Source organism: Dreissena polymorpha, chromosome 8, assembly GCF_020536995.1.
Source record: "Dreissena polymorpha isolate Duluth1 chromosome 8, UMN_Dpol_1.0, whole genome shotgun sequence".
Lineage (NCBI taxonomy): Eukaryota > Metazoa > Mollusca > Bivalvia > Myida > Dreissenidae > Dreissena > Dreissena polymorpha.
The window spans coordinates 62,948,417-62,974,598 of NC_068362.1; the positions used below are offsets into that span (position 1 = coordinate 62,948,417).

Genomic DNA, 26,182 nt, shown 5'->3' on the forward strand with positions numbered 1-26,182 from the left:
TTATTCAAACAGGTCTGCATTGTTTATACCTATGTATGTCTAGATCAGTGCTATGTAAACATATTGATTAGTTGTTGTCTTTTAACCCTTTACCACTTTAATACTTATTTTGATGTGTTTGTAGTCCCTTAGAAAGTTATATTTAATTTAAGACCTTTCTTAATAGATTCAAGTTTATAAGGCTTCATCTCCAAACCTTAGATACTGATAAGCAGCAAACAGAATAAAACCTGAACAGACTGCAAGTTACTTTCAGGCTGTTCTGGTTTTATGCTGTTTGCACATAGCATTTTTCACTTTGCTTCTGAGTGGGAAAGGGGTTAAACATGTCTATTGACTGTAACACATCAATCATCATACTAAGACCCAAGGGAAACAACTCTCACCTGTGCTTCACTTTCTGATTCATCATCACTTATCTCCCCTTTTCCCAGGACAGGCAACTTGAAGTCGGAATTCCATGAAAACTTGTCTTCAACATCCAGCACCATCTGTAAGAATAGTGTAGCTGTTCACACAAACTTCAGAGCTCATCATAGAATGATAACTGTCTATGAGTTTAATAGTAAAAGTTGAATTTAAAATCTGTTTAATTCAGCTCAATGGCAGGGCTTAAATTAAAAATGTTAAGTGACTGCAGTAATGTGACTGAAATACTGTTAAAAATGGTAGAAAAACAAAAAGTTCTAAATTATACATGCTGATTTCCCTAAGATATGAATGTAGGGAAAACTAATTAACATAGCGGTAGTAGCACAGCATAGTCTAGTTCTCATTTAATTTGCTAATAAAATAGTGTTAGAAAATCAAAATAGTTCTTCACGTTATTGTTTATGGACAACCAATAAAAAAATTATAATGGTACCGATCTGTGGCTTAAAGTGACTCTAGCTAACAAACTGGTGGTTGAATTCTTATCATTCAGTATATTATTGACAGTAACTATTGTAAAATTAAACATTTCTGTAAGGGCCATCACACAATGACACTTTCCGCCTAAACTTGATTTTCGGTAAGGAGGGACTTCCTTGAAACTAAAAATACCATTAAAGCGCAAAGTGTCGCCCAAGATTAGCCTGTGCAGTCAGATTAGCCTGTGCAGACTGCACAGGCTAATCTGGGACGACACTTTACACTCATGCATTGTGCCCAGTTTTCTCAGAACGCGACTCAATATAAGGACTTGTACATGATATACTCACTGTCTCTTGTGAAGCCGACACAACTTTGACCTCTATTCCACTGTCTGAGTCGTCTTCCTTTGTTTCACTCTTCTTCGTATCCCCTGCCTTGTCATTGGCTTCTGTCACAAACATCTCCCGTTTCTTCTTACTCACAGCTTTAATTTCCTCTACCTCTGTTTGTTCTTTACTTGAACGCTTTTTACCTCTCTCTTTCACTTTAACACCCTTTTTAACTTTAACAACTTTACTTTCACTGTTCTCCTTTTCCTCTGTCACATTTTGTGAATGTTTTTCACTTATATCTTTCGGCTGATTCTTTTTCTTATTTTTCTCTTTCTTAGCTGCTTTTTTCTCCACAATATCATCAGAATCAATACTTTTTTCAGGCTCAGAACTAACATTCTGGTCTTTCTGTATCTTTTTGTCTTTCTTTCTACTTATTTGAACTTCCTTTCCAGTGTCATCATTGGCAGACATTTTTCTAGATCTTTTAACTTTCTCATTTTCCTCCAAATCCACATCCGAGGAGATGGAGATATTTCTTTTTCTCGCAGCTGATTTCAGGACCACTGGAACGTGGGTATTTTTTTCTAGCATTGAGAGCTGAATCTTTGCCGTATCCTTGTTGACACTGAAACATACAAATACAGATGACTTATTCTGAAAAAATTGAATAAAAATAAATGTTATAGTTATTCAAAAACAAGAGCACCGCATAGCGAGTGCTGAGGCTCGGCTGCAGGTGCAGTTTAAATTTATTTTTTTTAAGAGGTCAAAATTACCTTGACCTAGTGACCCAAAAATGGGTGTTGCGTGTAAAACTCATCGATGTGCAGCTACATATGAAGTTTAAAAGTTGTAGGTGGAAGTACTTTGATTTTAGAGCCAATGTAAAGGTTTAAGCACAGTGCGGACGGCGGACAAGCTGGCTATGACAATACATCGGGTTTTCTCAGAAAACAGCCAAGCTAAAAATTATAAAAAAGTTTATACAGACATAGTTTTATCGGTTATATTTTCTTTTTTTCTTTTTTACTTAACTTGAACATTTTTTTTTTGCTATTCAGTATTATTTCGAAGGATTTTTGTGATGAGGTTCCAGGCTAATTGGTTCACATTTATAAACATAAATTTTCTAGCTGGTCTTGACTACTTTGAAATAATGATTTTCCATGCCAAAGTAGAATATAGTTCAGTATTAAAGAGCCCTTATGCTTCCTTCTTTGAATGTTAACTAGGCTTTCATATCAAATGGAGGAAAAATATGATTATCATGAATGATATATTTGTTTAGAAATGTTCCATCGCCTGACCACTGGTCACTATATGAGCCATGCACTGGGAAACCAGGGCTTAATGAATGTGAGTAGAGTGTCCTCCCAGATTAACTGGTGCAGTCTGAACATGAGCCATGCACTGGGAAACCAGGGCTTAATGGATGTGAGTAGAGTGTCCTCCCAGATTAACTGGTGCAGTCTGAACATGAGCCATGCACTGGGAAACCAGGGCTAAATGGATGTGAGTAGAGTGTCCTCCCAGATTAACTGGTGCAGTCTGAACATGAGCCATGCACTGGGAAACCAGGGCTTAATGGATGTGAGTAGATTGTCCTCCCAGATTGACTGGTGCAGTCTGAACATGAGCCATGTACTGGGAAACCAGGGCTTAATGAATGTGAGTAGATTGTCCTCCCAGATTGACTGGTGCAGTCTGAACATGAGCCATGCACTGGGAAACCAGGGCTTAATGAATGTGAGTAGAGTGTCCTCCCAGATTAACTGGTGCAGTCTGAACATGAGCCATGCACTGGGAAACCAGGGCTTAATGAATGTGAGTAGAGTGTCCTCCCAGATTAACTGGTGCAGTCTGAAACCAGGGCTTAATGAATGTGAGTAGAGTGTCCTCCCAGATTAACAGGTGCAGTCTGAACAGGCTAATCCGTGGCCACACTTACAGCTTTTAACCCTTTGCATGCTGGGAAATTGGTCATCTGCTAAAATGCCGTCTGTTGAATTTCTATAATTATCATTTTCTTCGATTTTTTTTCAAAGAATACTATCAGAATAGCAAACAGTTTGGATCCTGATGAGACGCCACTTCTGTGGCGTCTCATCTGGATCCAGACTGTTTGCAAAGGCCTTTAAAATTCGGTTCCAGCGCTGAAAGGGTTACAGTATTTTCCCTTTAAAGAAAGTCTTTTCTGAGCAAAAATCCAGTTTAGGCTGAAAGTATTGTCCCTGATCTGCAAAAGTCTCTTTTTCCCACAGCACAGCTCATATGTACTGGTTGCCATGCCTACCTGGTGACCATGATGGTGACCACCTGACTAACACTGAAGTGCTCATGTAGATTGTCCAGGTCACGTCCCCCTATCACACAGTCTGGAGTCACGAGACCCCACAGTCCATGGCCAACACTGCAAACACAGAGTGCATACAAGATAACAATTCCACTATTACGCAGTCTGGAGTCACGAGACCCCACAGTCCATGGCCACTACTGAAAACAAAGAGTGCCTACAAGATAACAATTCCACTATTACGCAGTCTGGAGTCACGAGACCCCACAGTCCATGGCCACTACTGAAAACACAGAGTGCATACAAGATAACAATGCCACTATTACGCAGTCTGGAGTCACCAGGCCCCACAGTCCATGGCCACTACTGAAAACACAGAGTGCATACAAGATAACAATGCCACTATCACGCAGTCTGGAGTCACCAGGCCCCACAGTCCATGGCCACTACTGAAAACACAGAGTGCATACAAGATAACAATGCCACTTTTACGCAGTCTGGAGTCACCAGGCCCCACAGTCCATGGCCACTACTGAAAACACAGAGTGCATACAAGATAACAATGCCACTATTACGCAGTCTGGAGTCACCAGGCCCCACAGTCCATGGCCACTACTGAAAACACAGAGTGCATACAAGATAACAATGCCACTATCACGCAGTCTGGAGTCACGAGACCCCACATTCCATGGCCACTACTGAAAACACAGAGCGCATACAAGATAACAATGCCACTATTACGCAGTCTGGAGTCACCAGACCCCACAGTCCATGGCCAACACTGAAAACATGGAATACATTCAAAATAACAGTAGTGGTTTGTTCTTACTGAGAAGTTTATTGCTATGGAAAAATAAATAAAAGTGTGACTTGGTTTTGTTTTTTTATTTGAAAGTCATATAGTAAAATAACCTTAGTGAACTAGTTGTTATAAATTTAATCATTGGATAAAATAACCATGGTTGAATTTAGATGAGAATTTTTTATTTATTATATGTCATTAACTTCATAACAAAGGCTTAAATCTGAAAAACTAGTTAATACTTTGTTAGACTTATAGAAAACTATTATTGAATTAAACACACCAACAAAACAATTGAATACAGCCACGATATATAGTTTTTCTGTACTAAAACATCTTTAAGTTGATGGTCTAAATAAATCAGAAACAGAAAACAGTTTGAACTGGCCAGCACACATCAATGTGTCCAATGTCCTTTCAATGAAGTTGCAATTTTTAAAGCAGCTTTTGGTTTGAAAAACATGTTGCATGCAGTTAACATGGGTGCTAGCAATAACCTCAAATAATAATTTGAAACCTAAGCCACATAATCACAGCATAGATGGGAACAACATTATTTTATAATGCATAAGCTTGTAACATGAACAGTAATATGTTTTTTTACCATATATTCATATTGTAGCTTGGTATCTATAATTATGTCAATAAACTATAAATATATTCTACCTTCAGCAGTTAATTCAGCTTTTAATGAACCTTTTTAAATGTTTTGATTGCTTTCATAACTAATGTAACCAAAAAAATCAAACTTAAAAATGGCTTAATAAAAATATGGAATACTGGTTGTAGATGAAAGTGGAAAAAGGCTCTAAATTTGTCAAAAGAGTAATCACAAATTTTGAATAACTCGCTGTCAATTTAATATAAGTACCATTGATATATAGATAAAAAATACTTTTATATAATAATATTCAAGGATTTTTAAACAACCAACTCTCTTAACACAATTATTAACAATGTTATAATGAATATCTCAGTATTATGCAACCAAAAATTAGGTCTGACCGTCTCCCAGTCTCAGCACAGGACTTATATCAGTTGCATGTAGCCTCTATTTACCTAATGTGTAACCCTTGGTTGGAGACCTTGTTTACATAGCCTCGTAACACTTTGCCTGTAGCCAGATCTGATAAACTGGAAATACGTGGGTCCTTGGGCTTAGCAAAGTCCTCCCTGAAAAAGATACTGCCATTGTACATGGTGGAAATTTAAAATGCTAATCATATTTTTTTTACAAATGTGTCGCTTTATTTGTATTCACTTAAAAAGTGTTAAGTAAATCATGCTCTTATTTGCAATCTACTGTGGACAATAAACATATGTTTGCTGCCACATGATAAAAATTAATAATCACGAAAACATGAAATAATAAATAAGAAAATAAAATGCATGTATTGCCCTCTTTCTTAATTTTTCTAAATAATTAATTAAATCTGAATTTTCTTTTTATTCCAAATGAATTTAGTCAATAATGCCAAAAGTGATTATTTCATGCGAATATATACCTGGAATGTCTAAGGGAGACAACTGCCCTCTTTGCTATGATATTATACTCCACCACAAAGCCTGTGATTATCTCCCCTAGACTAAAGGAGGCTGTTGGATTGTCCACGTAATGGTTCAGGATATCTGTGAGGTCCACTGTCCCATGTATTCCATCTGCTAACTGTAGATTAAGTCCTGTTCCAGGATTTATGGCAGTTATGACGCCCAGAGTTGCCTTCCCCTGCTGAACGACCGGATTTTTCTCTAGAATAGCATTAAAGTAATGAGTCAGTATAATAGTATGACTTGAAATGTCTTGTGCTGGAAAATAAATATTTAACAGCTGTTTATTACATAATAACAATACCAACAAGACTATTGCCAAGAAATATATGTCCCCTACTGGTTCCAACATTGCCAGATTTATTCTTTTAATATTTGTTGCCGTAGCAACCAGAATTTTTGACATAGCAACAAAATGAAATAACTTGCATAATGTCCATGTTGCCATCTATCCATGTTTCAAGTTTCATGAAAAAATTTGAACTTTTAAAGTTATAGCAGGATCCAAAAAAGTGTGACAGACAGACTCACAGACAGACAGACTCACAGATGCACAGAGCGCAAACCATTAGTCCCCTCCCGTGAAACCGGTAGGAGACAATAATACTCAAGATTAATACAAACTGTCAGTAGCATGTATAATTGTCTGAAGTATGTATACTTTTCTGTAACATGCATGCTTTTTAAAATATTGAAACATTTAGAAATTTCAATTTTTGTTAAAATGGATGCAGGTATATGTTAAGTTGTTGTATGATGATTTAGCTAGCTAAAATTTTTGTTCTCTATTTACAGATTTAAGACACATTCAATAAACCCTTTCCCACTCATAGGCAAAGTGAAAATGGCTATGTGACAACATCATAAAACCAGAACAGCCTGCGAGTAACTCGCAGTCCCTTCATGTTTTATGCCGTTTGCTGATCATCAGCATCTAAGTGGTAAAGGGTAAACTAAGGCAAATGCAATTCTTAATGCCTCTGACACAGTGTGGCATAAAACACCAGACGCGCTAGACTTACTACGGAAGGACAGTGTTGCCAGGTTCTTGTTCTTGTTCTCGAGTCCTATCACCGTAGCATTGTAACCTCGGCCCACCTTGAAGTGCTGCTCTGGAGACCTCAACACCTGAACACAGAACATGACAATGACATAGCATACCTCAACACCTGAACACCGAACATGACAATGACATGGCATACCTCAACACCTGAACACAGAACATGACAATGACATAGCATACCTCAACACCTGTACACAGAACATGACAATGACATAGCATACCTCAACACCTGAACACAGAACATGACAATAACATAGCAGACCTCAACACCTGAACACAGAACATGACAATGACATAGCATACCTCAACACCTGTACACAGAACATGACAATGACATAGCATACCTCAACACCTGTACACAGAACATGACAATGACATAGCATACCTCAACACCTGTAAACAGAACATGACAATGACATAGCATACCTCAACACTTGTACACAGAACATGACAATATCATAGCATACCTCAACACCTGTACACAGAACATGACACTGACATAGCATACCTCAACACCTGTACACAGAACATGACAATGACATAGCATACCTCAACACTTGTACACAGAACATGACATAGCATACCTCAACACCTGTACACAGAACATGACAATGACATAGCATACCTCAACACATGCAAACAGGACATGACAATAACATAGCATACCTCAACATCTGTACACAGAACATGACAATAACATAGCATACCTCCACACCTGTACACAGAACATGACAATGACCTAGCATACCTCAATACATGTACACAGAACATGACAATGACATAGCATACCTCAACAACTTTACACAGAACATGACAATAGCATACCTCAACACCTGTACACAGAACATGACAATGACATAACATACCTCAACACATGTACACAGAACATGACAATGACATAGCATACTTCAATAAATGTACTCAGAACATGACAATGACATAGCATACCTCAACACCTTAACACATAACATGACAATAACATAGCATACCTCAACACCTGTACACAGAACATGACAATAACATAGCATACCTCAACACCTGTACACAGAACATGACAATGACATAGCATACCTCAACACCTGTACACAGAACATGACAATGGCATAGGATACCTCAACACATGTTCATAGAACATGACAAAACATAGCATACCTCAACACATGTACACAGAACATGACAATAACATAGCATACCTCAACACCTTAACACATAACATGACAATGACATAGCATACCTCAACACCTGTACACAGAACATGACAATATCATAGCATACCTCAACACCTGTACATAGAACATGACAAAAACATAGCATACCACAACACTTGTACACAGAACATGACAATGACATAGCATACCTCAAAACCTGTACACAGAACATGACAATATCATAGCATACCTCAACACCTGTACATAATACATGACAAAAACATAGCATACCTCAACACATGTACACAGAACATGACAATGACATAGGATACCTCAACACCTGTACACAGAACATGACAATAACATAGCATACCTCAACATATGTACACAGAACATGACAATAACATAGCAGACCTCAATACCTGTACACAGAACATGACAATAACATAGCAGACCTCAACAACTTTACACAGAACATGACAATATCATAGCATACCTCAACACCTGTACACAGAACATGACAATAACATAGCAGACCTCAACAACTTTACACAAAACATGACAATAACATAGCATACCTCAACACCTGTACACAGAACATGACAATATCATAGCAGACCTCAACAACTTTACACAGAACATGACAATAACATAGCAGACCTCAACAACTTTACACAGAATATGACAATATAATAGCAGACCTCAACAACTTTACACAGAACATGACAATAGCATACCTCAACACCTGTACACAGAACATGACAAAAACATAGCATACCTCAACACCTGTACACAGAACATGAAAATGAAATAGCATATCACAACACCTGTACACAGAACATGACAATGACATAGCATACCTCAACACCTGTACACAGAACATGACAATAACATAGCAGACCTCAACAACTTTACACAGAACATGACAATAACATAGCATACCTCAATACATGTACACAGAACAAGACAATAACATAGCAAACCTCAACACCTGTACACAGAACATGACAATAACATAGCATACCTCAACACCTTAACACATAACATGACAATAACATAGCATACCTCAACACCTGTACACACAACATGAAAATAACATAGCAGACCTCAACAACTTCACACAGAACATGACAATAACATAGCAGACCTCAACAACTTTACACAGAACATGACAATAACATAGCATACCTCAACACATGTACACAGAACATGACAATAACATAGCAGACCTCAACAACTTTACAGAGAATACAACAATGCAAGAAAATATTGTTTTTGTTGTTAAAGTTACAGGTTGATAAATAGAAGGGAGAACATATTTTCTATTCACATTATCAACATATACCCAATCTATTTTCATTGTAAAATTTATATTTCATACTAAATTAAAAAAAATGCCCACAAATAAAAATACATATCTGTGCATCTTCACACGAACAAATGCTAAAAGACAAAACATCCTATTTAAAATCCTCCAATACATATGGGCTGTGCTCTGTGAAAAGGGCATTTATTTAATGTGCGTGAAGTGTTGTCCTAGATTAGCCTGTGCAGTCCACACAGGCTAATCAAGGACGACATGTTCCACCTAAACTACGTTTTTGCTAAAAAGAGACTTTTCATAAGCAAAACATATCATAAAAGCAGAAAGTGTTGTCCCTGATTAGCATGTGCAGACTGCACAGGCTTATCTGGTCTGCACAGGCTTATCTGGGATGACACTTTATGCACTACATTAAACCCCTTTCATCACATGTGCAGACTGCACAGGCTTATCTGGGACAACACTTTATGCACATGCATTAACCCCCTTTCATCACATGTGCAGACTGCACAGGCTTATCTGGTCTTCACAGGCTTATCTGGGACAACACTTTATGCACTACATTAAACCCCCTTTCATCACATGTGCAGACTGCACAGGCTTATCTGGTCTTCACAGGCTTATCTGGGACAACACTTTATGCACTACATTAAACCCCCTTTCATCACATGTGCAGACTGCACAGGCTTATCTGGGACGACACTTTATGCACATGCATTAACACCCTTTCATCACATGTGCAGACTGCACAGGCTTATCTGGGACGACACTTTATGCACATGAATTAAACCCCCTTTCATCACATGTGCAGACTGCACAGGCTTATCTGGTCTTCACAGGCTTATCTGTGACGACACTTTATGCATATGCATTAAACCCCCTTTCATCAGAGCACGGCTCATATGAATCTTAAGATTTAACAACATTTAAGTTTCCCAAGTATGAGGTGAGTACACAGGTTGATATTGTACATGTATTTGATACATATTGCAATAGGTTGTTGTTTTTTTATCACAATATTTTGCAAGACTGGTTTTGCCATATTGTTATACCCTAGAATTAACCCTTTGCATGCTGGGAAATTTGTCGTTTGCCAAAATGTTGTCTGCTGAATTTCTAAAATTAGCATTTTCTTCGATTTTTTTTTAAAGAATACTATCAGAATAGCAAACAGTCTGGATCCTGATGAGACGCCACGTTTTGTGGCGTCTCATCTGGATCCAAACTGTTTGCGAAGGCCTTCAAAATTCAGTTCCAGCACTGAAAGAATTAATCACAAAACACACTGGTGTAAATAAACATTTATCTCACAGGTTTCCAATTGAAATAGAGTCTAAACTGAAAAAACTGCGGTTAATCCACATGCGTTCATGGTCATTCCAAATTAACCTATGCAGGAACAGAATTTAACAAAAAATTTTGTTTTAAGGATGTATCTCCTAAGCAAAAGTCCAGTTTAGGCTTAAAGTGTCATCCTTGCTTAGCCTGCGTGGGCTGCATAGGCTAATCTGGAACAACAAGTTACACACATGCATTAAACCCTGTTTTCCCAAAGCACAAATAAACAAAAGATGTGCTTGTCAGAAACACAATGCCCCCTACTTCGCCGCTTTGAAGCCATATATTTGACCTTGAAGGATGACCTTGACCTTTCACCGCTCAAAATGTGCAGCTCCATGAGATGCACATGCATGCCAAATATCAAGTTGCTATCTTCAATATTGCAAAAGTTATGGGCAATGTTAAAGTTTTCGAACGGACGGACAGACTGACGGACAGTTCAACTGCTATATGCCATCCTACCATGGGCATAAAAAGAAGAGTAAGATTACCCAGAATTCTCCACTCCACCTACCTGAATATCATCTGAGAGGTAGAGGGTATGGACCTTTCCAGAGATGTGCTGGTTCAACTGGGCATGGACACACTGAGAGGTCACCTGCACCAAGAAGATAACACAGTGGAATGTAGCACTCTTAAGACATATCATAGGGCTGTGTTCAGTGAAAAGGGGGTTATATGCATGTGTGTAAAGTGTCGTCCCAGATTAGCCTGTGCAGTCCGCACAGGCTTATCCGGGATGACACTTTCCGCTTAGATGATATTTTTTTGTTTGAAGAAAGTCTCTTCTTAGCAAAAATCAAGTTTAGGCAAAGTGTTGTCCCTGATTAGCCTGTGCAGACTGCACAAGCTAATCTGGGACGACACTTTATGCACATGCATTAAACCCCTTTTTCACAGAGCACAGCTTCATAGTAATATTGCCATACCTAACATTGCCTGTTAACTTGATATTTTCGGCATACACGTTAAAGGAACCTGTTTACTTATCGATAACGATAACATAAACACTTATTCCAAATAAAGCAGGATAGTGTATGTAAATCAGCAAAAATAAAAACCTTCAAACAGTTAACATAATGATTTATTCAATAACTTTTAATATGAGTTAATGATTCTCGTAATAATATTGCTTTGTATAAAATACTGCTTATATGAACAATGTGCAGATAAAATTGATATATTGATATATAATGATGAAATAATATGTTTCTGTTATTTTTGTAAATATTGTTCACATAATATTGTTCACATGACTGGTCAACCACTAGTTGTGTCATGTTCTGAGAAAACTGGGCTTAATGTATGTGCATAAAGTGTCATCCCAGATTAGCCTGTGCAGTATGCACAGGCTAATCAGGGATGACACTTTTCACTTATTTGGTATTTTTAGTTTTAAGGAAGTCCCTCCTTACCAAAAATCAAGTTTAGGCGGAAAGTGTCCTCCCTGATTAGCCTGTGCGGAGTGCACAGGCTAATCTGGAATTACACTTTATGCACAAGCATTAAGCCCAGCTTTCTCAGAACACGACTCATTTGATTGTCAAAAATGAAAATTGAACATGGAAATAGAATCTGATGATTGATTATGGTATGCCCCTCAATCAGGAGATTTCAGATTTAATTCCCAGTGGACGCATTTATCATTCCTCTCTTTAATATAATTATCTTTACTTTCATAGTTAAAAATTGTGGTGGTATCAAGTTAAGAACTACAAATTTAGGTAAGTCCACCCAAACTTTTTAACCCGTTCCCACTCAGAATCAAAATGAAAATGGCTATGTGCAAACAAAACTAGTTTTTGACCCGGCATGACCCATATTCGAACTTGGCCTAGACATCTAGATACAACTTGTGATCAAAGTTTGGTGAAGCTAGGATGAAAACTACTTGAATTATATAAGAGAGCGGATACCATGCTCAATGTTTAAAATGCACTAAGTGACCCCTTGACCTAGTTTTTGACCCGGCATGACCCATATTCAAACTTGACCTAGACATCATCAAGATACAACATCTGACCAAGTTTGGTGAAGATCGGATGAAAACAACTTGAATTAGAGAGCAGACACTTAATACTGACCGACCGACCGACCAACAGACCGACCGACAGACAAGCTCACTCCTATATACCCCCCTAAACTTCGTTTGTGGGGGTTTAATACAACCAGAACAGCCTTAGAGTAACACCCAGTCTGTTCAGATTTTATGCTGTTTGCTGCCCAACAGTATATTAGGGCTGGAAATGAAGCCTTTAAAAGAGTGAACAAGGGACAAAATTGTCACAAAACCAGGTTTTCATTGTGAAAAAAAATCTGATAAAGGGAGAAAACTCAAACTGAACTTTTGAAATGAACAAACAAAATTAACCCCCTTTGTAAGTTTGTTTTTAAAAAAAATCTATTTTTAGTCGTGGCGACCTTGACATTGGAGATATTGACGTGATTCTTTTGTGCGACACACCGTCCCATGATGGTGAACAAATGTGCCAAATGATTTTAAAATCTCACAATGAATGACATATTTATGGCCAGGACAAGCTCATTTATGGCCATTTTTTACCCTTGGAACTCAAAGTGTGACCTTGACCTTGGAGATATCGACGTAATTATTTCGCGCGACACACCGTCCAATGATGGTGAACAAATGTGCCAAATGATTTTAAAATCTGACAATGAACGACATAGTTATGGCCCGGACAAGCTTGTTCCGCCCGCCAGCCAGCCCGCCAGCCCGCCAGCCAGCCAGCCAGCCAGCCCGCCCGCATTCGCACATCTAATAACCAGTTTTTTCCTTTGGAAAACCTGGTTAACAAAAGTATCTAAGTGGTAAAGGGTTAAACATACACACATCATCAAAATGTCAGTAACAAACATCCCATTATTAACTCTTTTCTTTTTTCTTTATCCCAAAGACCCCCTCAACTTAGACACTCACTTTACTCCACAAATCTTACAAACCCCCTTACTCACTCAACCCTTTATCGATCCAATGCACATTTTGCTGCATATGTAGTCCCTTAGAAAATCAAATTAAATTTAAGACCTTTCTTACTAGATTCAAATTATAAATCCCTCATTTCCAACCCTTAGATACTGATGAGCAGCAAACAGCATAAAACCTGAACAGTCTGCGAGTAACTCACAGGCTGTTCTGGTTTAATGGCGGTTGCATATAGCCATTTTAACTTTGCTTCTGAGCTGGAAAGGGTCAATGCTCTCTACCTTGGTAACAAAGGCCACCACATGGTCCCCGACATTGACAATGGTCTTGGTGCAGTCATAGTTCTCAGGCAGGGTACCGAGCTCTAGACTGCTGGGTTTCATGGTGCACTCTGGCATGGCACGGCGCAGGTGGGGATGTGAGATGGGCAAGTATCTGGAGGATAGACAAGATGTCCCATATTGTTTATACATTTTGTTCTTATTATTTGAGCTTCTTTTGCTTCTTTCTAGGAAACTATACTTACTGCATCTGCATAAATTTACATCCCAAATTAGAGTGCACAGCTCACACAGGCTATTCAGGGATTACGCTTTCCACCTCGACTGTATTTTTGCAAAGGAGAGACTTTCTTAAAAATAACATAAAAGCAGAAAATGTCATCACTGATAAGCCTGTGCTAACTGCACAGGCTTATCTGGGAATACCCTTTATTTATTGCACTTAGGATTGGGACTTATTTTTTGCATTGTAAAAAGTTTACTCTAATTTTCATTTTTGTGTAACCCTCAAGAAAAAACATTTTACTTATTGAGATATTTTTAGCATCATTAAATAGATACTACAATTTTCACTATCAATTAAGAAAAAAAACAACATAAATTGTATCGAATGTTGCCATGGTAACTCACTTGAAGGTCTTGGCATCCCTAAAGCCTATCACCCTGACTTGTATCTCCTGACTCATCTGTAGAGAGTCAACTGGACTGGTACCCTGCAATACGGGTCATAAAATCAATATAGCTCCCTTATTTTAGAACCGATTTTGTTGAAATTTGGACTCGGACAAATTCAACACATATCTAATACTTTGTGAAAATTTAATTGATTGAACAACATTAAAATATAAAATATAACAAATTAAAAAAAAATCACTGAAAAAGTAAAATTCTCAAAATTGTACATCGTTAAATAATAATGTGAAAAGTAAAACACATTAACTTACACGTCTTAATGATCGACCGGCTTGAAAAGTTGTGGTCATAAATATTCATACAAGCCATATTATTTTTGTAATTAATGTTTTGTTTTCCTGGTTAAAAACCCACCGAGAATGATGAAATTCAACTTAAATTGGAATTATATAGCGTTGTACTACACTTGGCGACTTTCGAACGCAGTATTTTTCAAACTTTAATATCTCAGTTATGAGTAAATATTTTGATTTAAAATTGTACATGTGATCATTTGACTACAGTATGTGCAAGCAAAACGATAAAATCATTTGTGAAGGTAGCCTGCAACATGCCGATTGCATTGTTGCGCTCCTGAAATTTTAAATGAGACTTATTGATTTTTAAATTAATCTTATGTTTTCCTGGTGTATCAAACCACCTTAAATGAAGAAATTGAAATAAAATTAGAATCATATCACGTTTCACCATTTCTACGTATAAAATGATGAATCCACACCTTCCCACCTGCACAAGCGCCTGATTGTCACGGATGAATGATTTTATCGTTATCTTGCACAGAATATAGTCACATGATCCATCTGCAATTTCAAATTGAAATCTTAACTCATTACTAAGATTTCAAGTTTGAAAAGTGTTGCGCTAGATAAGGTCTCCAAGTGTATTATTCTTTTACAGATATCAGAATTCATTACCCAGATATTGTTAAAATACTTACATTTACTGTCGAGTCTGCCATCTCAGTTCTGTGCACACGCCCGTGAGTTCCACCTATGTTAATGTACACTTGGTCAGGGAAGATCTTCCTGATCCTTGTGGAAACAATAACAGACAGATATAGTAATACATACATGTACACTCAAGTAAACTAGAGTGAGCCTTGTTCTGGGAAAACTGGGCTTAGATCAAAATGAAGCATCGAGAGTGGTAACAAGCTAATAATTGATGACAATCACTGGACAACTCCAAAACTCACTGGACAATGCAGATAAGCTTATGGTTATCACAATAGCTTATCCAGCCCGGACGTAGGGTGATGGAAATAACTCACTTTGAGCTCTTAACCCTTTCCCACTCAGAAGCAAAGTGAAAATGGCTATGTGCAAACAGCATAAACCAGAACAGCCTGCGAGTAACTCGCAGTCTGTTCAGGTTTTATGCTGTTTGCTGCTCATCAGTATCTAAGAGTTGGCAATGAAGCCTTTAAAACTTGAATCTAGTAAGAAAGGTTTTTAATTAAATTTAACTTTCTGAGGGACTACAAATGAGTTAAAATACTTAACTAAGTTGTAAAGGGTAAATGCAAAGATGAACTAAAAAGAGAATCTATAAACAAGAGATGTGTGTGTCAGAAACACAATGCCCCCTAATGTGCCGCTTTGACCTTTGACCTTGAAGGATGACCTTGACCTTTCATCACTCAAAATGTGCAGCTCCATGAGGTACACATGCATGCCAAATATCAAGTTGCTATCTTCAATATTACAAAAGTTATTTCAAAAGTTTAACCAAGGTTAAAGTTTGTGACAGACAGACAGACAGACACATACTATGACAGACAGACTGGCCAAAAACAATATACCCCTGATCATTCGATCCGGGGGCATAAAAATCGCTCTGAGATGCACTCACTTGGCATTGCAGACCTGCCCCAGGGTGAGGTTGTGTGTGGGAGTGTGGGACACCTTGTCCTCCTCATCCCTCTCACGGTCCTCATGGATCTTCAGCATGGCCAGAACCACCCCACCCTCCACACTGAAATGGGAAAAGGGGGCTTAACGCATGTGCCTAAAGTTTCGTCCCACAATCGCCTGTGCAGTCTGCTGATAAAATGGTCATAACTTAGCCCGACTCAACTGTAGACTATATGAGCAAACCGGGCTAAAACATGTGATGAAGGTATTGTCTTCCATAAGCTTGTGCAGTCAGGACTGCAAAAGCTCATCTGGGACTACAATTTAGGCACATGCATTAAGACCAGATTTGCCAGAACCAGGCTCATATTTTACCTCAAACGTGGCCTAATGCAAGTTCTTAACCTGTTGAACCGGACAAGCCTGTGCAAAAAAACCAGCTTATTGGGCACGTCAATTTTCCTGATAACTGAATTTGAGACAACAACATAAAATGGAAATCAGTCACCCTAGATTAGTGTGTGCAGACTGGAGATGACTATACTCCCTTTAAAAAATATTCATATTTTTATAAGACAGAAAGTATGAAACATGCATGCTTATTTTTTTGTAAACAAGTTTAAATAAGCTTCAATTCTTAAAAGACGAACTCCATACCTTTTAATGACCGCACTGTAAGACAAACTCCATACCTTTTAATGACCACACTGTTTTCCTGGCCCGCCTCGTACTGGTGTTTCTCAAGGACATCATTCCAGTGCTGGAAACAACAGGATCAAGATCATGTGACATCCAACAACATAAAACACTATTGATATGATTTTTTAAATATATTTTAACATTTATTGTTCACCATTTTCGACAGTATTTCAGAGATATCACTGCTGTCAGCTAACCTACTCACATTTGTCCTCCTAAACTGGTTAATCAAGATCAAATGCAAATACTTTGGAAGTCAGAGACAACTGCCATGAATATTTATGATTGGCTGCAGAAATAATTGCATGACAAATCAACACAAAATTATGTTGTAAACCCACAATACTCTGTGTTGTAGTACAGCGTACCAACAAGTCTGGTAATCTAACGAGCTAATCTGCCAGTTTTTTTACATTAAATTTTCAATAGTAAAAATAAATATAAACCTAGGCATTTAAGCATACAGACAGCAATGCGCCATTATAGTAAGATCATAGCAAGCCAAGGTTTTCCTTTTCATAAATTTTATGTACATGGAGTTTAAAGTGATTGTAGGTTGCCATGGCATAGTGGTGTTCATCTAGCAATAAAAGAGGTCATCCGTTCAATCCCCACTGTGGGAGCGTTCTTTAAATCTCCCTCATAGACACCTAGTACTGGTTCTACCCAAGAAACAAAATCGAGAGCCTTTCAATAGGCCCTTAAATAGAGCTTAAATAAATAGTTTTAAAACAAATCAAAGTGTAATTCTTACCCTCCTGGCCGGTAGGTATGCCAGCTGACCACGACAATGACCCTTGAGACTGACCAGCACATAGTCGTCCTTGACCATTAGCACACAGGACTTCACAGTCTGGCTGACCTTGGCCTGGAAATAACATGGAAAATATGAACCTCACTCTGGGAAAATGGGGTTTAATGCGTAAAGTGTTGTCCCAGATTAGCCTGTAGCCTCTGGATTTTAGCTTAGAAAAAGACCTCCTTTATACGAGAAAATACCTTTCAAGCAGAAAGCGTTGTCCCTGATCAGCCTTTGCGATAGTTTGGTGCAACCTAACTCTGCCTTTAACTTGAGCAAAAAATCACAAACATGCCAGAATTGTGGAAAATTGAAGGAATCCAACAAAATAAATGAACAAGCAATGTGTTTGTGAAACACTATGTCCCCATATATTTGACCTTTGACCTTGAAGGATGACCTTGACCTTTCACCACTCAAAATGTGCAGCTCCATGAGATACACATGAATGCAAAATATCAAGTTGCTATTTCCAATATGGAAAAAGTGCACATTAAATGAGCGATTTTGACACATATATTTGACCTTTGACCTTGAAGGATGACCTTGACCTTGACTTTTCACCACTCAAACTGTGCAGCTCCATGAGATACCCATGCATGCCAAATATATAGTTGCCATGTTCAATTGCAAGAGTTATTGCAAATGTTAAAGTTGGAGAAAACAAACACACAAACCAACCAATCAACAGTCAGGGCAAAAACAATATGTCCCCCACTATAGTGGTGTGAGACATAAAAATACTGAGTGTAAAAATAACAATGGTGGACAAGCTTAGTTTATGTTTGTAGCATACCTTGTCAAAATCATTACAAGCGGAACACCAAAAATTGTCTCCAGTCATTAATACAGCAATTATAAATCTGTAAACTTAACAGAAATTTACACAATATGAGGACTGTTCCAGAATATCTTATACAAATTGCATACTGGTGATATTGAAAGCATATTGCAACCTAATTGTAACAAAAATGTCCTTAATTATGTTTGCATTTTGAGCATATGAAGTATGAAATACATGTATAATTGGATATACTAGATGTTTAATCAACAATTGTATGACAGACCTGTGCATGTAAAAAATATTTCATCAAATTCAGTATAGTTTTAACTAGGGATGGCAACGAATACTGCTTTTGGTATTCGAATATTCGGTCATCCTTCCGAATGAATATTTGGATATTCGGTCAACATCTGTTGAAAAGAAATCAACAAAATCAACGTTGTTTACCGTACCATTACTCCATGAATTCTAATTTTGTTTTTACCGGAAGTTCATCGGAAGTGACTAAGTATTAACACAGCGTTGCAGTCGCTAAAGGTAATTGTTAAAATTGAATGACAAAACCTGTTTTTTTAACTTTTAATATTTTCCATCAACAATAGAACGAGAAACGTTATATTTACATGCAACAAAACAATTACATAACAAAACAGTTAGATCTAGAAATAATTTAAGCTGAACTTAAAGGTATTATTTACATAGCGAAAACATTAAAACACAAACAAATGTATTACAAAACACCAACGATAGATACTGAAACAAGATGCCACAACACACTTTGAACCTGTTTAACAGTCTTTTACCGTTGCCATATTTAAAAGTAAATCGGATCGGCGTCACTGGGCACATGAACATTGTTCTTATTCAAAAACACGATTGCGTCTACAAGTTCACTGGGGAGTCTATTTCTAAGTTTATTGATAAGTGATCCAGTGGTGGAGAATATGTGCTCAAATGGCACAGAAGTTGCAGGCACAGAAAGAACATTCATAGCAACATGAGCGACTTTCGGAAATTCGCTCTCATGACGTTTCCACCAGTCAAGAGGTATAGCGTTAGGTTCCATTTTCAATCAAAAATCTTTTGCATAAGTTCCTATTTGATTTTTACACCAAGTTATCTTTTCCTTAATCATTTAATCTTTGATCATTTTAAACGTAATTCGAGTCATTAGATCAAGTGCGGGTCGGTGTTTAAATTGCCGACGGGATTTGAACCTATTTAATTTTGACACAAAGTGACTGTCTTTGGTCAATTAAAGTTTCCTAAAGGTAGGAAATTAGCTGGATTTATGACAGGTATACTGTCATCACCATAGCGACGCTCGATTTTTAAAATATTTGTTTCTTCTGAATATTCTATTAGAAAAAAAAGTATTTAAATATTCGGTGCGGGACCGAATATTCAGATATTCGGATATTCGTTGACATCCCTAGTTTTATCGTTTATGTTTCTTAGGAATGCAAAACTGAAAAAGCGCAACTTTCAAACCACAAACAGCTTTGCCATATAAGGTAACTTCATTTGAAAACAAGCGATGTGTTTGTGAAACACTATGTCCCTATCCATATGACCTTTGACCTTGAAGGATGACCTTGACCATGAACTTTTACTACTCAAAATGTGCAGCTCCATGAGATACACATGCATGCAAAATATCAAGTTGCTTGCTTCAATATTGCAAAAGTGTACATTAAATGAGCGATTTTGACCTATTCATTTGACCTTTGACCTTGAAGGATGACCTTGACCTTTTACCACCCAAAGTGTGCAGCTCCATGAGATACACATGCATGCCAAATATGAAGATGCTATCTCCAATATTGCAAAAGTTATGGCAAAAGTTAAAGTTGGGGCAAACAAACAAACATACAAACAAACCAACGGACAGGGCAAAAACTATTATCCTCCACTATAGTGGTGGGGGACATAAAAACAACCTTTGAACTAAAGCACATTTAAAAAACATCTTTAGCATTTTATAGGAAAGCACCTGATTGTCAACAAATGCAAAAATGGAGACATCAGCAGAATGGGTGACACATATGTTTATCATGAAGCTCAAGGCAAGTCAAGACATTGGTTAAATTGAATTCAATAAATATTTAAAACCAGACACTCGAACAAGTAAAAAACAACAATAATTTTTGACGTAGGGATGGGTAAAGACGACTAAACTCCTAAAAACCTTATACAAATAATGGAAGCAACTGAGGCGAGAGAAACAATCCGCAATTTCACAAAAGATCAATTAATACTAGTGTCCGTCTAGGCTTGTCAACTGTACGTTTCAGTTTTAATGACTAATTCCAACCTTTATATAATACATGTACATATGAAGGATGTAATGCCACCAGACATGACTTCTTCAACCTGGTTTTTACTTCAAAATTAATGTAATGTTTAATGACATTTGTGTGTGATATGAAATAGGCATTTCCTGCTCGATTGGTAGTGATATCATTCAAATTAAATTTGTTCTGTTAAAACAGGCAATATTTTACGGAAATTTTCCAATCCAACAATCTAAAAATCGTCTATTTATTACACCATACAAATTCTTCTGTATTTACAGTCCAACCTGTCAATAAAGACCACTCAATGGATTTGGTCGTTGTGGTCTTTGTTCACAGGTAGTCTTTATTCGCAGGGTCGATCGAAACTTTGCAAAATATGCTAGTAGTTTTTTAACAGGTACCTTATCTATGTATGTTGTCTATTGTTCAAATGTTTGAATACGTATGCATGTATAATGAAATAAAGGATTGAAAACACAGTTTTGTTTTACATTTGTATATTTATTACATGTTGTATTTCTATTCCTTTATGTTTTTATTATTTATTTATTTTATCATATACTGTATAAATAACTATTGATATACATGTATACGTATATGTACATGTAATTCTACAAAGAACAAAGCACAAAATACGCATAACATAGCAAACATTTATACATGAAATACATGAATCACTACTACACAACCAGTAAAGTCGACAATAATGGACAATAAATGACATCTGATATTTATATAAGACTAAGAATCTTAAATGCAATGCTGTTTCTTTTTACAGAAGACTCGAGCCAGCCATTGCTAGCCTTAAAGACCAAATATCCTAACTCACACGCAAACTTCAACGCTTATGCACTAAGTCATTCACTGGCGCGAATTCCGACTCAAGCTTAGGGCGTTTACTTTCACAGTTTACGTTCTCATCGAATTCGTCCATAATCTCATGTTTACTCTTTAAAATGCTCTGAATTTGAGTTTTTCCTACACCAAGACCACTAGCCACTCGTCTACAACTGTGTCCTTTACCTAACAAACTTATGACCTTAACGCGTTCTTCCAACGTCAAGAACTTACGCTTGGAAGCCATGATGGTTAACTTGAACTGACAATTTACTTTTCTATAATCTATGAACGTCTTATTACGGAGAAATTTAAGAAGAGAATGACTATCAAAATGTTTGTCTTTAATAGGCATCGTAAATGATATGAAACCGTTAATTTCCTTAATGAGTTTATGAAAGCCCCAAATTTGTCTTTGATATTTTCGGCAATTAGTACATTAATCGCGAGTCACTTAAATACAAAGGCAAATTTTAACACTTTTGACAAACTGTCAAATGCATAAAAGAAGCAGGCGACTACCAATTAGCAATGCATGTTAAATAAACAAACAACTGCTATTGGGTGCAATAAACTGTCACTTGCCAATATCTCCATAGCGACCGACGAGTCCACTGGTAAGATGTGTATCACGTGACTATGCAGCGTCCTGGCGGCCATTTTGTTTTTTGAAAGTTGCGAAATCGTTGATTTTTATGATTGCAGTGGTCGTTGCAAGCTATCAAAATGGAGATTTGGGAATGTAAAAGGGTGGTCGTTGGTCTTTGTTCACAGGTGGGCTTTATTCGCAGGTTCAATATATAGTGAAATCGTTCGGGAGGAAATCGGTGTGGTCGTTATTGACTGTTGGTCGCTATTAACAGGCGGTCGCTCGGGCAGGTTGGACCTATTTTGGGACATCCCTATTATTGACAGCCACTTTAAGGAACAATTATTAACCCACCCCGTTATTCCTTCGAAACTGTTTGTCTCGTCCAAATGACACAAAACAACTATGTCTATCTCTGATTAAAAGAGGTACCTCTAAAGCATGAGTTTAAACACTGAACTAACATCTGTGTATTCACCTGCTCAGTGTGTTTCTTGGCCTGGTACCTCTTGATGACGTCCTTGACCAGCTGTGAGGTAAAGGCCACCTCCAAACACTGCTTGTTAAGGTCAATATATAGTACAACGCAGTGCAATGTGTCACCCACAGATATGTCCATACCTGAATAATACAAACTTGAGGTCAATATAAAGCACAACGCAGTGCAATGTGTCACCCACAGAAATGTCCATACCTGAATAGTACAAACATGAGGTCAATATATAGCACAATGCAGTGCAATGTGTCACCCACAGAAATGTCCATACCTGAATAATACAAACTTGAGGTCAATATATAGCACAACACAGTGCAATGTCACCCACAGAAATGTCCATACCTAAATAATACAAACTTGAGGTCAATATATAGCACAATGCAGTGCAATGTGTCACCCACAGATATGTCCATACCTGAATAATACAAACTTGAGGTCAATATATAGCACTATGCAGTGCAATGTGTCAACCACAGATATGTCCATACCTGAATAATACAAACTTGAGGTCAATAACTAGCACTATGCAGTGCAATGTGTCACCAACAGGTATGTGAATATTTGAATAATAAAAACTTGAGGTCAATATATAGCACAACGCAGGGCAGTGTGTCACCAACAGATATGTCCACACTTGATCAATATAAACTTTACAAAAACTGGTTTTTGAGGTCAATATATAGTAATATATAGCATAACACAGGGCATCGTGTCACCGTATACTTTGGATAAATCCAGATTTACAATGGAAAGGTAAGGACATATTCAAGATTAAATAAATACTTAAATAACGACACTTGCATGGTTTCTTATTCCAACATGTCTTTTTTAGTAGCATTTTTTGCGATCCTAGATCTTTCCCTACAAAGAGTTAAAGCAAGCAATTTTGGTGATACCAAAAATGGTAAAATCTACTTAACCTATAATGTATGCATCATTTTAGGTATTGTAAGTCCAATTCGGTCAAGGTAAAAGTAAGCTTGATGATTGTTTGAATAAGCAACAACTGAATCCGTATCCCAGTGTTTTGTCAAACAATATTGCTGGAAGAAAAACTGTGAAATCTTGTTTACAAAGACGGATAGCAAATTCAAATTATTGAAGTCCTTATTTGGTAACGGTGAAGGCAAAAGAGATGTTTACAATACAGGTGGACAAGAATGGGCACATGCAACAACTGTGAAAATACTAGAGTTGCAGCATTCGGTGTTGGTGCTAACAAAAATGGTGAATCTTTTTAACATTTCATGGGCACTGGAAAGAAATATTAAGGGCTGCCCAGGAAAATCACTATATGTCTCCAGCATCAAAATGCAAAGGTCACAAAAACACAACTATTGCTGACAATAATCGCAGTTTTATGATAACACTTTTTGAGTTTGTTTAACTGACAAATATTTATAAATCATTTTAACAAATACATAATTTTGCCATAAAACAAATATCAAATCTTGAATAATGTTATAAAACTAACAGAAATAATATTTTCAAAGCAAATTTCGACACTTAAAGCACCATAGGTTGCAGTGGCCTAGTGGATATGGTTTCCGCCTTTTGACCGGGAGGTTACGGGTTCTATCGCCACTACAGGAGCGTTCCTGACACCTCCCAGAAAGACAACAAGTACCCTACCCAGGAAACGGACTCAAGAGTGTTTAAATAAGCCCTAGGCTTTCACTGCAATCAAGCTAAAATAAAAAGATTTAAAACTAATCACCTTTCACATTGTCCTTGACTGCCACAACCTTGACCCCTGTGACCTCCATGTGACCTATGACCCCTAGGTCCGTGACCTGGTCAATGGTTGCCATGTGAACACTGCCCAGGGTGGTACTGGCAAGGGTACCCCTCACACCTGCAATTGCCATGGCCATTACCGAGTCAATATTGGAAACTAATATGGTAAAATGATAACATGTTTTCAATTTCAAACATACTTTAAAATCAAAACATGGACTAATGATGATTCTAGTTACACTTAGATTATCTTTTCTATTGCTTTTTTTTAAAGATTTAAACTAAAAATAACATTTGTTCAAGAGAGGGTTTTCGACTACTCATCTGCTTTTATTGTATAATGCATGCTTTTTGGCTGACACCTAATATAATAACTACAAAGTCATATTTGAAGGTCAATATCTGTTGTTAGTATATGGTATATGTAAACTTAAAGATAAAATTTTATAAATTAATACAAGAGTTATTACCATGCCAAGAAATACGATTTTCGAATGTGTGCCATTTAATAAAGATGAATTTTATTAACTTTGTAAGCAAGGTATGAGTTTAAGCTACATGCATAGAAAATTACATCACCATGCACCTCCAGAATAAAGTTAGAGCAAAAACCTTTTTTCTATTTTTAGTTACAGTGACCTTGACCCCACTGGCCCAACAAAGGCTTCACTCTTCAATTGAAATCAATAGAGCCTATCAGGTCACGGCAAAGACCAGCCGCCTACATGGGGTGACCAGCGATGAGGGGTGACCGGAAGTAGGGGTTGGACTGTATACATTTTTGGTCTGAATGTTTTAGTAACCAAAAAAGATACGATAAAAATAAGGAAGTCTACCCACCTCCAGCTTTCATCTCTATCGCCAGCAGCTGTTGCCTGTCGTGAAGATACGCTGCCGTGATCTGCAGGCCAATCTCAGAGTTGCCATGGTAACAATCCTGCATGCGTAGCGACACCAGGAACCTCTCCTTGTCTGCATTGACCTCCACGACCTTGGCAACGACCGTCTGACCTTGGCGATAGACCGCAGATAGGTCGGGCAGACGCTTGTCCGTACCGTACTGTAGAGAGTACAAGCACTCTTTGGAAGGAGAGATATACACTCCTCATATTTTTTATAAGGGTTGTTTCTGTGAGAGATATTATTTCTGACCAGTCTGCATTTAACCACCAAACAATGTATTGTCATTGACAAAACTATTCAAGGCAGTAAATGGGTATTTTTTGGCTGATTTTATTGCCCTTATTGGTTCATATTTCAAGTGGCAAAATTGCAAATTGAAAGTAATCCTGTATGCTGTTTGTAAATAAAGGCACAGAAGTAAGACTTATAAAGTTGTCATAACCATTTCACTGATATGGTTTCATATGGGATTTCCTATTTCAAGTTTTCTCCCAACACTACAATTTCATTGAGCATTTTTAATTTATTAAATCAGACGATTATAATTTTTCCAAATTTGAA

The 26,182-nt window shown here is 37.4% G+C and overlaps 1 protein-coding gene across 14 annotated transcripts in view; it reads right to left on the reverse strand.

Moving 5' to 3' along the window:
- LOC127843146 (protein RRP5 homolog) overlaps window positions 1–26,182 on the reverse strand; it is a 124,450-nt gene that overhangs the window by 65,680 nt on the left and 32,588 nt on the right. For all 14 annotated transcript variants that reach the window (XM_052372989.1, XM_052372988.1, XM_052373002.1 and 11 more), the window contains 16 exons: window positions 25,559–25,778; window positions 24,699–24,836; window positions 22,964–23,106; window positions 17,934–18,047; window positions 17,173–17,240; window positions 16,479–16,601; window positions 15,565–15,658; window positions 14,565–14,647; window positions 13,935–14,088; window positions 11,224–11,307; window positions 6,856–6,961; window positions 5,791–6,034; window positions 5,345–5,458; window positions 3,484–3,600; window positions 1,203–1,815; window positions 387–491 (listed from right to left, as the gene is read on the reverse strand). In XM_052372989.1, coding sequence (XP_052228949.1) covers window positions 387–491; window positions 1,203–1,815; window positions 3,484–3,600; window positions 5,345–5,458; window positions 5,791–6,034; window positions 6,856–6,961; window positions 11,224–11,307; window positions 13,935–14,088; window positions 14,565–14,647; window positions 15,565–15,658; window positions 16,479–16,601; window positions 17,173–17,240; window positions 17,934–18,047; window positions 22,964–23,106; window positions 24,699–24,836; window positions 25,559–25,778 — 2,520 coding nt within the window. The remainder of the gene's footprint in view (window positions 1–386; window positions 492–1,202; window positions 1,816–3,483; window positions 3,601–5,344; window positions 5,459–5,790; window positions 6,035–6,855; window positions 6,962–11,223; window positions 11,308–13,934; window positions 14,089–14,564; window positions 14,648–15,564; window positions 15,659–16,478; window positions 16,602–17,172; window positions 17,241–17,933; window positions 18,048–22,963; window positions 23,107–24,698; window positions 24,837–25,558; window positions 25,779–26,182) is intronic.